Source organism: Gekko japonicus, unplaced genomic scaffold (genome assembly GCF_001447785.1).
Source record: "Gekko japonicus isolate JY-2015 unplaced genomic scaffold, Gekko_japonicus_V1.1 scaffold38, whole genome shotgun sequence".
Lineage (NCBI taxonomy): Eukaryota > Metazoa > Chordata > Lepidosauria > Squamata > Gekkonidae > Gekko > Gekko japonicus.
The window spans coordinates 901,298-917,014 of NW_015170276.1; the positions used below are offsets into that span (position 1 = coordinate 901,298).

Here is a 15,717-nt window from a genome sequence, read left to right on the forward strand (position 1 = left end):
GAACTATTTTGCCTAAATCAGTTTGCAATCATGTTGGCAACAGTTCAACAAAATAAGCCACCCTCAGGTAAGGCACGTGTGTCACGTTGCAGCAAAAGTAAAACTATCAATTACTTGATTGACTGCAAAAACGCCTAATACGCTGGTCGCTTCTAGCTGACTTGCCAGTTTTCAGTGTCAACGGAAAAAGCTTATGCCAGAGGAGCCACGAGATTCCTTTATGGTTTTGTTGCAACTAACTGAATCGGCTACCAGGGGACCTCTACTAAAAAACCGAGCCAACTCTTTTCAGCCATTCCATTCTAGGTACCCACGTAACGTATATAGGATTTTCACCGCAGAGCTCCGAAGTAAAAGGGCGACGTCACCCGGGGTCCATAGAGAATCGTGATCAACACAGGCTTTCCATTTTCACCGGAAGTTCTGGTTGCGTGACCGCTCTTGCCCTTTTCTATTTCCATGTCAACCACAGGAAGAGAGCCCTCGGCTGATGCAACGTTCTGAACTTTAGGTGTCCACGATTTGCCTGATTCAGCATAACTCGCCCGTTCGCCTTCTTGGGTTCAGCGCCTTCTGAAGACATGAACCTATCGACAACTTTCATGCCGGGTTAGGCTTTTATTTGAGACAGACGACAGAAGAGGGAGCTGACGGCGCCGGAATGGATCAGGCATCGGATAGGAAAACAGTAGTTGGGAATGGAAGGACCGACCGGCGCTTGGAGGGGGCGGGCCTTCGTGGGGACGCATGCGCAGTGGTTCCAAAGAGCTGGCGTCGGCTTCTCTTGCTGTCTACCATGCCGACTGTCAGTGTGAAGCGGGATTTGCTTTTCCAGGCACTGGGAAGGAGTTACAGTAAGTGTGAGAGGGGAAGGGAGCGGCGTGCCTGTGTCAGGGGTGGTTGGGCATCCTTGAACTCACGCATGTTATATTGAATGCACGTACAACCTGCACGTACCCCTGCTTGTAAGAAGGAGCCAACATGTGTTCACGTTACAAATGAAACTGGGGACCTGTATGGGTGGTGGTGGTGGTGGTGGGGTGTTAAGTCACACTTTCCGCTCTATGTGCGTTGAATGTAAGTGCATGTATAAAGAAACAACAGGAATACACTGCATGTATTATGCATGAATTCACTGTAATTTGTGAACAAAGTTAGAGAAAATGGTAGGTGGGTTGAGGAAGCTCCCAGGAAAAGGCGCTGTATGAGGTGGAATTGACAAGGAATTGACAAGGAAGGGTTTGGTAAGGAAAATGAGCAGTTGAAGTGCGCTCTGTTGCGGGAAGAGCTCTAAAGCCTTGCTCACTATGCAAGATAAAGAGATGGTATGGTAGTGGCCGCATTGACTGTGCCACCTCAGACTTCAAGCAGTAGATTCCAGTTTTGGATGTCTATATTTTTAAAAAAATTCTTCTGCAAATAGGAAAGAAAGGTTCTAGACTTTCTCTTTGTTCTATAAGTTACAGTTTTCTTCAGCATAGTAGGTGAAAAGGAAGCCTGGTAATAGAAGGAACTGAAAATGCATTAAGATTATTAATTGTCTTATTTATGGTATGGCAAAGAAGGGGGAAAGAAGAGTGAAAAGAAGGTCATATATGTAGTGGGATACAGGGCAGTGGTAGGTGAGGAAAAAAACCTCTTGTCTGTTCACAAATTAGGAACTGTATACCAAATAATCATGCTGCGGAAGCAAAGATAGAAAAGCAAAAAATAAAAATTGTCACTGTGTTTCTTCTTTCCTTCCCGCAGATACAACTTTGTTGTCGTTCTTTACAGTAGGACATGTTAAGATATAATTTATCAACTGCATTTCTAAAAACTTAGGATTTTTTCCCTGGCTGCCTCTGTCAATAAAAATATTGTCAATAAAAATATTGACAGTTTCTCATCTAAAAGCTTTTTTCCCAGATAGGTAGAACAGCTTTGACATAAATTTTTATGCATGCCCAAACTAATACCAGAATTTATTTTCAGCGGATGAAGAATTTGATGAACTCTGCTTTGAGTTTGGCTTGGAGCTTGATGAAATTGTAAGTATTTTTATGTCCGTATCAGCTTGTAAAACCAGTGAAGATATAGCATGGGTAATCCAATTGTTGTCCAACAAAGATTTGCTCCTAAATATTATAGGATATAAAGTTTGAGTCCAGTGGCATCTTTAAGACCAACAAAGTTTTATTCTGGGTATAAGTGTTTGTGTACATGCACACTTCTTCAGATATGGCTACCCACCTGATTCTATTATAGGACTGAGTTTTTGTGACCTGTATACTGTTATACTGAAGCCTCAGATTAACTATTACGGGATGTTCTTTTAGTTCTTCATATCCTGTTCAGCTTTCCAGGTACATTCTTTTCCCATCTCCAAGATAACATCTTGAATAGCCTGTATTTTTTGTTTTTCCTGCCAGCCTATTCAGGGGCTGATGTGGCAATGTTGCTCTATTTAAGTGAAGGCATAACAGGACATAAAAGCCCCAAACCAATCCTCTGATGCTGGTACAGTGTCTGTTCAGTACTGTTGGACTAGATTGTATCCTATGCTGTCGCAGTAGAAGGAAAATATATACAAAATATGGCCCAGCTTCAAAGAGCTGAGTGCAGTTGGAAACCCTGCAGCAGCCCAAAAATCATAGAGTGGGATTCAGATGACACTCCTGTGACAATCGTAGATGGAACTAATGCATGCTAACATCAGCACACCTCCCTGATGACTTGATGCTTTCACCCACTGATAGAATACAGCAAGGAAAGTAACAAAAGAAACACAGCACCACTTCACTTCAGGATGGACTGTGACACAATCAAGAGAAACCTAGTGTCAAGAATCTGCAATCCAAGGGATCATTGGTACTGGCTGGCAGAGCACAAAATTACAAAAAACCCTGGGATGTGTGTCCATACACTCACCAGTTCTGGTATCTGCCACCAGCCCCTTGGACTGCCCACACAGTCAGAAGCTAAGGAGCAAGCTTCTAACCTTACTGGGTTTAACAAGAAAGTCAGCCCTGCAAGGTTAACCACTTGCAGAATGATCTTCCACAACAATTAACCTAGTAGGTGGATTCTTATGGTCTAAGTTACTGGAATGAGATAACCATTCTGAGGTTAGCTCATCATAACTCATGATAGCTGAGGCTAGCTATGACAAAGAACAGAAACTAAACTTTAAGGCCTAAGATTTGAGTGGGCTGGGGCCTTTTAGCACAATGAAAAATCAGACCACTGAACTTATAGTGACATGAACCTCTTAAAACAGATGGGCCAGGAAGGGGTCACTTTATGTTGGGATGGAGGGGTTATCTGCAATCTCACCCATCCCTCGCGTAGTGTAAATCACAGCACCAATTGAAAGAGGCAGTGGCTATCCAAAGGTCACAAGGTCGATTTGCCAACCTTATAATATCAACACCCAGTTATCTCCAGTTTGGTCACTTCAACCCATCTGCAGGCCTAGAGATTAATATGAGGCCTGAGTGTGTCTAATGAAAAAACAAGAAATTAAACTGAAGGTCCAGTTCCTTGACACCTAGCAGCTCCACAATTGTGTGTTGAATTATTAACTCCCTTTACGGAATTCTTAACTTCCTTTATGAGCAGATAATGAAAGATGGGCCATGTAGGGGCCATGGCTCACTGGCAGTTCACCTGCTTGGCATGCAGAAGGTTTGCGGTTCAATCACCAGCTAAAAGGATCAGGTAGCAGGTGATGTGAGAGAGCTGCTGCCACTCAGAGTAGACAGTACTGACCGTGATGGACCATGAACTTGATTTAGTGTAAGACAGCTTCATATGGTCATAGAACTTGCTCTCCCAGTGTGAGTCCTGTATGCTTGAGTCCTGTATGATGTGAATTGGGCAGGGGGTGGGAACTAATTTCTGTCTGCCAAATCCCAGTCAGAGACCAGATGTGACACAACCCAGACAGTTGTTGAGCAGCATCAGGCATATTAAAAGGAAGGTGGCATGATGACGCTTGCATCCAATGGCGTATCTGGGACCACAGTTCCCCCTAGCATGTGTATCTGCATAATTTTGCATGGATTTCCACCTCTTGATGCACAGCTTTTCAGTTGAAGCACTGGGATTCTTCCTCTCCAGCAGCCCCGCACTCCAGCTCAGCTGCTTGAAGCAGATGCTTAAAGAGACGAGTCTCTGTAAGTGCCTGCTCCAAGCTGCCTGGGCTCCTGGCAGGCAGTTGCCTTCCCCCTGGAGCCAGGACACTGCTCTCTTTGCCGGCTCAGCTGGGACGGATGGGGAGAGAGTCCCAGCCCGGAGCCGTTGCCCACCCCCCTCTGCAGCTTTCAAGTCAGCCAGCACCCGCTCCCTACCTGCCTTCCCAGTTCACTTGCTCGTTGGCGTGAGTCAGTGAGTGAAGGGAAGCTGAGTGAACTGGGAAGGCAGGTAGGGTGCGGGTGCTGGCTGACTTGGAGGTCGCAGAGGGGGGTGGGCAACGGCTCCGGGCTGAGGCTCTCTCCCCAGTTGAGACTCTGTGCTCCCTTCAGCCTCCAACCCTACAGTAAGTTAGGAACCAATGCTGGGAGACTTGGGACCAACATCCCAACAAAGGGGGTGGGGAGGGGAGAGAAAAAACCTATCCCCAATGAGTTTAACAAGTGCTCTAGTTAACTAGAAGCCCCAACCAAAACTTCATACCATCCCTTCTACTTCAGTTTTGGGGGAGAAACAACCTTCCAGAAACTGTAGGGAGAATGCATGGTATAATTCAAGGCTGTTCCACTATGTCTTGCTTGCTTTATGATGTTTCATTGCCTCCCTTCTTTCAAAACCACTTTTTCATTTTTGGATTGGAAAACTGCAGCCTCTGGATTTCCAATTTGGTTATGAGCCCATCAGGAATAAAAATGCGGTGATATCTCCTGCCCTGGGTGGGCAAGCTCAGTGGCAGGCAAATACTACTTCTAGCATGACATTTCGTGTTCACTGAGCTTTCAGTTCAGGGATGCCTAGATAGATTTTAATAGGACCCAACTGTTTCATTAGCTAAGGCAGACAGGATGAGGCTCAACAGCAGTGGATGATGGGAGGAGCCATGGATAGTGAAAGCCATCTTGAGAACTTTTCTAAAAAAATATTGCCAGCAGGAACAACAAAATTAAACACTGTGAAGTTGTTAGGTGACTTTGTGGGATATAATGGCACATCTACTTGGCAGAAAAGCGAATTGGAAGCTTTGCTGCAGAGCCTCCAACTCAAGAAAAAGGATGGGAAATAGATCCTACAGGGTCCAAAATAAGGCAACAGGCAAAATATGGAAGTAAAATATCTTGCCACCTTATGCATTAATAACAGCCAAAATATATTTACATTTAATGTTTTCTGTTGTTTCTAGGCTGAATCTGCAAGTCTCAAACATCTTAAAAAGCTAGTAGATATTAAAAGAAGATTGTTTCCCATATAACAACAAGCTCATATATCTACAGCTGAAAGGCTGTGTTGTGTATGTAGGAAAACATGTTATGGGGAAAAATTAATTGATTTTGAGTTTGTCCTCGGAGGTTTTACTATGCACAACAACTGGTCGTTTACGGTTTCAACTCATTCTTCCTACCAACTCTTTTGTCCTCCAGCGAGGTAGGGCAATGGGCCGCTTTGTTTCCCTGGAGCAGGGTTCCTTTATTACCCTGAAAGCCAGTGAGGTGTAGTGATTAGAGAACTGGACTAGAATCTGGAGCAAGCTGGCAGAGTCATATGCCTTAAAATATAGTTTATCCTTAAAATATAGTTTAAAAGAGCTAATTCTGAGATTTTTACAAGGCTTCCAAAAAACTGATTTATGCGATGGTCAGGTGTGAGCGTAATCATGGCCTTGATGCTGATGGCTCCTTTAGCTCACGAGGCTGAATTTCTGCTCCCAAGACTCCGCAGCTTACAGGGAATATTGTTTGGGACCCCATTAACATTCACAAATGGACTTTATTATATACTCAAGTGGTTAAGACGCTGAATTGCAGGCTGTGGAAGGTGAGTAGTTCAGCAGTTCAAGACCCGAGTGTGCCGCATGACTGAGTGAGCTCCCGTCTCTACTTCCAGCTCCTACCAACTTAGCAGTTCGAAAGCAACAAATTGCAAGTAGATAAATAGGTACCACTTCGGTGGGAAGGTAACAGCGTTCTGTGCACCTTGGTGTTTAGTCATGCCGGCCACATGACCACGGAAACGTCTTCGGACAGCGCTGGCTCTTCGGCTTTGAAACGGAGATGAGCACCGCAACCCTAGAGTTGTACTCTACTGGCTTTCGAGCAAGGGAACCTTTACCTTTACCTTTACCTTACTGTTGAAGGGCGCCATCAAGATTTTCTGCCTCAGGCATTACATCGCTCAGGTCATCTCTGACTGGTACTAACAAATGTCTTTTGATTTCCAGAATTTAAGTTTAAACTATTTTTCTGCATAAGCCCTTTTAGGGATCTGCTTCTTTCAGTATGAGAGCATTTTTTTAATGTAGTATATTTCTTCATTTGTGTATTCTTTTTTCAAAGCATACATTTTCTGCTTTATTTCAGACTTCTGAAAAGGAAATAATAAACAAAGAGCAAGGGGATGGAAAGGCAGAGGGTGCTTCTGAAATCATTCTCTATAAAATTGATGTTCCAGCTAACCGATATGATCTCCTTTGTTTGGAAGGTCTAGTCAGAGGTCTTCAAGTATTTAAAGAGAGGTAATGCAGCATCTGGAGATGTTAAGTATTAAATGGGTAATAGCCTGTGTGGATCATGACCTGATTACTAAGCAGTCATTTTAGTTTTCTTAAAAGACATGAACATTTTTTGTGTATTGTGACAGTAGATGTCAGAGTTGCTCAAGTGGCATCAAATTGACCTAGGGAAGTACAGCAAAATGGATAAAGCTTTTGTAAAAATCTTCTACAACTCCATATTGGATGCATTTGTCAATCATAACAAGGTCAATGGCTCTGTGGTGTTCCATGCCCCCCCCCCATTGTAATGTTTTGTCAGTTTGCTTTGTAGATTGCAGCTCTTGATGGCGTTGGAGTCATTTTTACAATAGAAAATATAGAATGAAAGGGATAAAATATAGGACATTATTTATAAAGTGCTGTGTTTTCTTAATGTTCTTATTGTCTCTGTGTTTTTTGCCGCTGTGCTATTCCTCAATCACCCAAGGGAATTAATCCGTAAAGGATTATTTTCATGACAACTGGTGGCATGCTCAACACAATCCCAAAGTTTAAAAAAAATTATTTAACTGGCTTTGGCATCTATTCAACACCACCCTGCTGTAAAGTATGTTTTTTGTTTAAACAAGAGTTACGTGAGCAAGGCGTATCTGTAGAGCCTTCTAAATGTATTGCAAAAAGTTAAGAAACGATTACACATACACGTTGTTGACATAAATTTCACTTTATTCTCACTTTTCTTAATTTCAGTTTACAAATTCAAGATTTCTGGAAAGTCAGTATTTTATAGCTCTGTGATGTGTACATAATTTCTCTAGGCACTAATTGAATACACATCTGTTTATTTTTGGTCCTTCTTGCAAAACAGTGTTCTACAGATCCCAACGCTTTAGAATACACCACAATTGAAAACATGTATGGGATTTTGCTGCATGACACTTAACTCTCATTAGACTTCAAGGCTTGTTTAAATAGTTCAATGTGCAGTTTAAGAATGAGGAGTAGTCCAAATGGCATCTTAAAGATGCTTGACTCCAGTCCCCTTAGCCTACTTTCTCATGTGAATATGTGTGTGTTTCCATCTCTATGTGTATTTACCAAACTAGTGGTTGCACTATGAGGTCTGGCAGTGTTCCTCACTTGGTTGGGGAAAGATGAAGGGCTGGAATCTGGTCCCTCCATTCATGGTTCATCAGTGGTATCAGGGACAACAACAACAAACAGCCGTTTGGCAAATGGATGCATATGATTCCGTTGGCAGCTATACAGTCTGAGGTGCTGGGATTTGGTTGCGTTATCTTGCATAGCAAACTTTTGCATATGTGGGACCCAATCTAGAAGAATATCTCCTACATTTGGCTGTGGTGTGTCCACAATGAAGCATATGGCCCTGCGGAGTATTGATGCATTTTAATTATTCCCTTAAAAGTGAGCTGTTGAGAGGAAATCTCACATGCTTAAAAATGAATATTTGGTGCTATTAAAATATGTAATGTACCATCTACTCAGTGTCCTATGCATGGAGGAAGTGCCTGACTAGAAGGGTAATTGTTTGGATCAGGAGTTGCAACTGAGAGCAATGCATGTTAGAAGAGAATGGGGGAGGATTCAGTAGGATACTGGAATATTTCAATCTCTTTTATTTGTATAAAATCTACCTTTAATGGTAAACTGACAACTGTTTACCATTACTGTTTTAGAATAAGGGCCCCACGATACAAAAGGATCACACTGCCTACTGGTGAACTCCAAAGACTTTCCATTATGGAAGAGGTAAGTAAGTTTGTAAGATAAACCTGAGCATGATACTGAGATGAACAAAAAGTATTTGACATACTTGTTGGAAAGCAGGGCAAGAGACAAGAACAGTGTTCCTACACTTTAAATATCTTCACTGTTTGTATGATCATTTAACTATAATCAATGATGCCTTTATGTGAATGTAGATATATTAATTTTTATCTGTTTAACGTCATTTGTTTTGACTGAGTGTTCAAAAATGAGATTGCAGCTGATGGGTGGGTAAGAGTCTGTGGGCTGAATGGGGCCGTGGATGTACAGAACTAGATGACTAATGCTTTGAGTCCTGGCTGATCTTTAGTTGCTGTTGTGTAATTTCTTATTCTAGAGTTTGGTGGTTTTGAGAATTTTGGTTGTGTTAACAAAATAACATTTTCTTAGTAGTGGGACGGATTTTCCCCCCAAATTTTCTGTAGCCTGAAATTGTATCCATGTACATTTCAGACTGCCCAAGTCCGTCCTTTTGCTGTGGCTGCAGTTCTTCGTAACATAACTTTGACCAAGGACCGCTATGATAGTTTAATTGACCTTCAAGAAAAATTACATCAGAACATATGCAGGTTAGTTGGAAATAATATATGAGGCCAAACAATTATTACATTTGTTTTTTAATGCTGACATATCAAATGATATCTTGCAAATGTAGTACTATTGGTTTTATAGTTCAGGAAAATGTTTTAAAGCAATATTTTGAAAGTACTGTGGGTATCTAATTCTCAACGTGTCCTATCCTGCCATACTAATATCTGTGGATTGAGGCCTTGTAGAAAGAAGGGACAATTTTTTTTGCGAACTTGGGAGGCACCCTAGCTTTGCAGAAAAATGTGAATGTTCAAGAAATAGGTCAGGGAATTTATCCCCCTCCCTCCCCCCAAAAAACCCCCCAGAGAAATATCGTCTGCTCAAGCACATCAACCGTGGATGCTGCTGCATTCCCACTGCCACATCAGCAGAAGTGGACATGCTGCAGCTGGGTGGGCTAACTGGTAAGTAGTGGGCTTGCTAAGTGAATAGGGGGAGGATGGGACTCGTGACTATTCTCCCCATTAATCTCTCTGGACTCGGGCTTTCCTGTGAAGGGGTGGGGGAAGGAGGATAAGAGTGTGAAAGAGAGACTGTATAAGAGAAGGGGTGGGGGAGGGGAGAAAACAAAAGCGGGGGGACGGGATGCCCCCTTGCCCAAGAGTTCTCATATGTCCCAAGCTTGTAAATTATATTTAGGGTAGCTTTAACTGAGAAGGCTTCTTGGGTGAATCTTTTTAAACAGTCATATTTTATATTCATTTTACTCTGTACCATTCAGAACTCGTTTTAACATGGTGAGACCATTAAACGATAACAATTTTAGCAATATTTTTAGAAAGGTTCTGTTTATGCATTTTCTGTTGACTTTTATGAGCACATTAAGGATGGGTGGAATATTCATTGATAATCTACCTTGTTTTTCTATTAGGAAAAGATCATTAGTAGCAATTGGAACCCATGATTTAGACACTGTTTCAGGCCCATTTATATATACTGCTAAACCACCATCTGAAATTAAATTCAAACCTTTGAATCAGGACAAGGAGTATACTGCCTCTGAGATCATGGATCTGTACAGGGTAAGTGTCTTTTTTTTAAAAAAAACAACACCTATCTTCAGAGGGATTACAAATGTAAGTCAGTAACACTGTCCACAGTCGTACAGCGTTTGGGCTTATTTCTCAGTTGGCCCATGTAGAAAATTGGTTTTGAAACACTGGAGTGCTGGGGGGGGGGGGGAGGAGAACCAAACCAAGTTCTTGTGGGCACATAACTGGGTTCTTGGGCACTCTTTTAGTGACTGTGGTATATTGCACTGTCACCAAAAGAAATAACGTGTGATGAGAATAGTGTAAGCACAAACAACTTTGGTTCCCAAAACACAGACAAGCTTAGTTCCAACATTGTACCAATCCATGTTTTCGTGCTAACAGATGTTTAAAATTCTTATTATATTAAAACTTCAGAATTTGCAATAGATAAATCATGAGCTACAACGCAGTTCTGTCCTGAGCTACTCCATAACCAACCCATTGAGTAATTTTGGAGTAACGTTGCATAGGATTGCACAAATAGATCTGCTTTTCAGCTTCTGTTTTTTTTTTTCCAGCTTTACTTGTGTCTCCGCAGTCCTGCATCTTTTGGGAGTGGAGAAACCGTTGTAATTGTAGTTTGTAAACCTAAACATTGCCCCAACCTATCATCAGTCTTCCTTAATTATGGGCTGCAATGATATCGGAACTGAATTGTTGTAAGGTCATATATAACCGTGGTAAAACAATTATGCTTTAATAAATACACAAAACATATGTAGCAAAAATTAAGTATCATACAGACAAAAGAACATATTTAGGTTAAGAGATCGTGTAGCTCAAACACATTTCAACAGTCTTTTTCAGTGTTTTCTTTTATAAAAGCATTTATATGTCCGTATGTAATAAAATATTAAGAGTAAAAACACAATATACAGTTGGGCTAAGCCCCTTAAATAACTCTTTACATGCCTTGTTTTGGAAAACCTAAGGGTATATAGAAAAATGAACATTATTTTATCTTCTGATGTACTATAAATAATAAAAGATAATTTGAAAAAGTATGTTAACTGCACTGGCTGCCAACAGCGTACTGAATTTGCTTCAAGGTGCTGGTTCTTACCTTTAAAGCCCTATATGGCCAGGGTCCAACATACCTGAGGGACTGCCTTTCCCCATATCTACCCCAGAGAGCACTATGGTTGAGGTCACAAAACAGACTGACCCTCCCGGGCCCCAAAGATGCCAGGCTTGCTATGGCCAGGGCCTTCTCAGTGGCGGCTCCATACTGGTGGAATGAACTCCTGGAAGAGATCAGGGCCCTGTGGGATCTTCTGCAGTTTCGCAGGGCCTGCAAGACGGAGCTCTTCCACCAGGCTTTTAATTAGGAGCCACCACCACGCTAACAGCTTTAATTATTGCCTTGGCCCTTGGTTCTAAACACCTAGCCTGCACCGCCCGATTGTCAGGAAGATCTTGAGCAGAATGATGGTGAGATCTGTGTACACTCTTCTATGCCATCTTATAACAACTATTTATTATGTAGCACTTTATAAATTATGACTGTTTATAGTTTAACTGTTTTAGATTATTTTATGTGATTTTAATTGTATGGTATTTACTAGTGTAAGCCGCCCCGAGCCTGCTGTAAAGCGGGGAGGGTGGGGTATAAATCATAGATAGATAAATAAATAAACAAAAATGTGTAAAGATTTTTACCGACCATGACACGCTACTTCCACTGTGTAATATATTTGCAAGCTCACTTGGATGGCCCAGTATAGGCCAGATCTTAGACCTAAGCAGGGTCTTTGCTGGTTAATATTTGGATGGGAGACCACAAAGGCAGTCCAGAGTCGCTATACAGTGGTGTGCAATGGCAAACCACCTCTGAACATCTCTTGCCTTAAAAACCCTACGGAGTTGCTGTAAGTCGGCTGCAGCTTGCTGGCACTTTCCACCACCCAACCTCACTAAAATGCTTTTTATTGATAGCTGGTGAAATATAGTGGCAAGAAAATAATTGCCATCTTCTGTGAAATAAAAATAACAGTAAAAAAATAGTGTTGGCGGTACAGTTGTATACAACACCAAAGTTAGTAACTAAATAAGGAATTCAGGTAGCTTATGATGTAAAACAAAGCAGTGGAATTAATGTTAGAGAAATTGCCTTATGGGTACTAAAATTGCATGCACATGTTGTAAGTGCCACCAATCTGTAAATGCACACATCTAAAATAAACATAGTCTAAGCAGGCATAGTCCCTGCAGGATCTTCCGTCATTCCACAGGGCCTGCAAAATGGAGCTGTTCCGTCAGCCCTTCGGGTGAGGCAGCAGCATCTATTTTAGTTGGCCTCCCTGCTCTAGTTCCCAGTTCGCTGAAAGGGCCCATTTGATTGCACCCTGTGGCCCTAACAGATTTATATGAAACTGCTGCTGCCTGTGTGACTTTTATTGTTTGGCGTTTTAATGATTTTAATGTGATTTTATTGTACTGAGTCTTGGACTCGGTTTCTTGTGATCCACCCTGAGTCTGCTTTGGGGAGAGTGGAATAAAAATCTCAAAATAAATAAATAAATATCTCAGTGCTAAATAATCCTGTAAAGTGTTAATTCCTGGAATTTATAGACCTAGGAGCTCAAGCTCTGAAATAGTCCATTAACTAATAAGCTGTAACTTGTTTGTTTCATTGTTTGGTGTGGTTGTAGGTTTATTTCCCTGTTTTTGATTGTGTTGATCTGAGCCATTGCCAGAAGGATGTTGTAATTTATGTGAACATACAATTTTGCTTGGACATATAATTTTAATTGTATATTAGTATTTTCTTTCCTTTGGCGCATGGCCTGGAGCGTGAAGTAGACAGAGAGGTTCCTCTTCTGCCCTTACAAGGCAGTCTGTCTGCCTCCTTGTGTGCTGGGGGTGTTCATAGTGTCACAGTGCTATCTGTGCTGTACTTTGGGCAGGGAAAGGAGAAGGAAAGGGCTCTGAATAGATACTGCTGACTGTTTAGGAGGATTTTTAAAAAGTGTAATGTGATGAGAATATGATTTTTGAGGTGAAGAGGCTTAAACTGCTATTTCCTGGGAAAGTAAATAGTGGAAAATCTTCTCCCCCAATTACTTACTTTGAGTCTGACATTTTCATTTTTGTCATGTAAACCTGTGAACCCAGCAGAGGAAGGTGATTTTATATAAAACAGCAGTGCTACACCAAAAAGTTTTGGGTTTCTTTTGTAGATGAAGAGGGTTTGTGCCATAGTGAGCCACTGAAAGGAAGACATTGTGAAAAGAACACAGTATCATTCTTCACCCCATGCCCCAGTCAGTGTGTGCACATTGTTCCCTAGTCAGATTCTTTAAGCTATGAAATATATATTGAATCTTCACTCTGTTGGAAGCATTACTGTTGTTTCCTTTTTATTTAACACAGTTGTAGGTCTCATACATTTATAATGCTTGGTTTCTGTCTTGTAGTAAGATTGGATTGGTTAGCTCCATCAGAAGAGTTCTCAGAAGGTGTTGATAGACGATCTTTCTCTACCTTTTCCAAGCAGCCTGCTGGATGTTCTACAACTCTTCTTTGAGAATATGGAGAGTTGTGCAAGCAAAGTGTGCCACAGGGTGAGGGGCTGCAGTAACCATTTGGGTGAAATTGTCTCTTTCTCCCTCTTCTGTTTGTGGTTTCCATTGGCGGAGGAGGTACATTTTGCTTGTGAGACTGTTAGAATCTTCAGAGAGGACTTTTTGAACAAACCGCCAGCTATTTGGGGGGAGGCAAGAAAAGATCATCTCCACGAGTTTTTTCCAAGTATTTTTCTGCTGGATCCACCCCAATGAAAATAATTCAAACATTAATTTATGCTTCATTTATTTTAGACAGATAGCCATCTTAGACATTATCTGCATATTATTGAAAATGAACCACTTTATCCAGTTATCTATGATAGCAACGGTGTTGTCCTTTCCATGCCACCAATAATTAATGGTAAGGTTGTCTTTTGCTTCTTTGGTCTAAATTTGGTACTGCTATGCCCCGACTCAAATATTACATATGTGTACACTCTCTGCTTTAATTCATTGTTATGTTCATACTAGTTTGAGCATTACCTGTTAACTGTGTTTAGAACACAGCAATTTTTTCTGCCTCACAGGGTCTCGTGACACTTTACATTATTGTGTGTGTCCATTATACAGTGTTCATATGGTCTGTGGTAGAGTGGCAAGCCGGGGCTTGTGATGTAACGTGTGAAGCAACCCTGAAGTTCTGAATTCTCATGTGAAAGCCGCCTTCTAAAAAATATTGACGGGGTGACAGTTAATGTTTTGTTACTACTATGACTCAAAATTGTTGGGAATCTGAATCTGATAACTTCTTGCTGCTCAGATTGTTTTCAGTCAAACACATAAAGAAGCCCTGGAGGATTCAGGCCAGGCCAGGTTTATTTAAGCCAGCATGGTCTACTCTGGCGAGCAGCAGCTTTCCAAGGTCTCAGGCAGAGATCTTTCATGTCACCTGCTAACTGACCCTTTTTTGAACTGGAGAAGCCAGGGATTGAACCAGGGACCTTTTGCATGCAGGAAAGGTGCTCTCTAACCAGGAACGCAGCTCTACTCATTGGAAGAGAGCAGGCAGTTTCATCCCCTTTCCCCTCCTCATTGCAATATACTGACCCACGTGGCTGTTTCTCTGTGTGTCGGTGTGCTTTCTGTTGTGGCCCCCTCCTTAAGAAGGGCCTATTTGATGAGGTCAGGAAGGCTCCCACTCGCCTGGCATTCTGCAAACTATGCAGAACTGATCCAGTTGGTCGGCTGTGTTGGTCTGAAGCAGGAGAACAAACTTAGAGTCCAGTGGCACCTTTAAGGCCAACAGAGGTTTATTCAAGGTATGAGCTTTCATGTGCATGCACACTTTTCCAGATACAGAACTGAATTATTCAGGAGAGCATTTTTGTAAAAGTAGTAGGTCTCTTAGAATGGAATGGTTCAGGAAGATGCTTTAATAAAGGGAAGTGGGGCTATGGACTGTACTATCTGTTGTGTATGTATTATTATCCTGTTACATTATTTCTACATTGTTTAAGATGCTGTGTTGATGCCTGGCCTTTGTTCCAGATTTTTACTTGGTTTTAATTTCTGCACTCCTATCCCATTGCTTATTGGGTATCTGTAATAGGAGTGTGTGTGCCTTTCCTTGCTGGAAACTCCCTTAGATCAAAGGTTCCCAGGAAAGCACCCTGGTACCCAGATGCCACCACTCTCATGAGAACATCTAGACTGACCTGCTGAGAAGGTATCCTTCTGTTGCAGTAGTAGACCAATAATGAAGTAACAGGGTGGAAACCATGGAAATACCTAGCACCTGTGCGATCTAGCACCTAGGGAAGAGATTAAGAGAAGTACCTCAGAGGAATAGATTGCACTAAATGAAGCCAAAAATGTGTTTTTAAAAAGGGTTATTATGAAAGAAAGAGAAAAAAGGGAAACAAGTGGTTGTAGTCCAAAAGGGATTGGAAAAGGGGACAAACACAAATTCAGGGACAGTGCACAATATTACAGCACACAGACTTGCAAATAAAAAGCAGTTGATCTAACTCAACTAAGTACATGTTACTTAGGCTGTAGCAGGTTCCTCAGAGCATGTGCAGAGTTCATTGCAGTACCAAGACAATGGAGGAGCCCAGCATTTGGGGGGCCACCA

At 41.7% G+C, this 15,717-nt stretch overlaps 1 protein-coding gene across 1 annotated transcript in view; it reads left to right on the forward strand.

Moving 5' to 3' along the window:
- Positions 1-792: 792 nt before the first annotated feature.
- FARSB (phenylalanyl-tRNA synthetase beta subunit) overlaps positions 793-15,717 on the forward strand; it is a 47,957-nt gene continuing 33,032 nt past the window's right edge. The window contains exons 1-7 of the mRNA XM_015417627.1: positions 793-854; positions 1,975-2,030; positions 6,528-6,682; positions 8,362-8,434; positions 8,906-9,021; positions 9,915-10,065; positions 13,896-14,004. Of these exons, the coding sequence (XP_015273113.1) occupies positions 797-854; positions 1,975-2,030; positions 6,528-6,682; positions 8,362-8,434; positions 8,906-9,021; positions 9,915-10,065; positions 13,896-14,004 (718 nt within the window). The 5' untranslated portion in view covers positions 793-796. The remainder of the gene's footprint in view (positions 855-1,974; positions 2,031-6,527; positions 6,683-8,361; positions 8,435-8,905; positions 9,022-9,914; positions 10,066-13,895; positions 14,005-15,717) is intronic.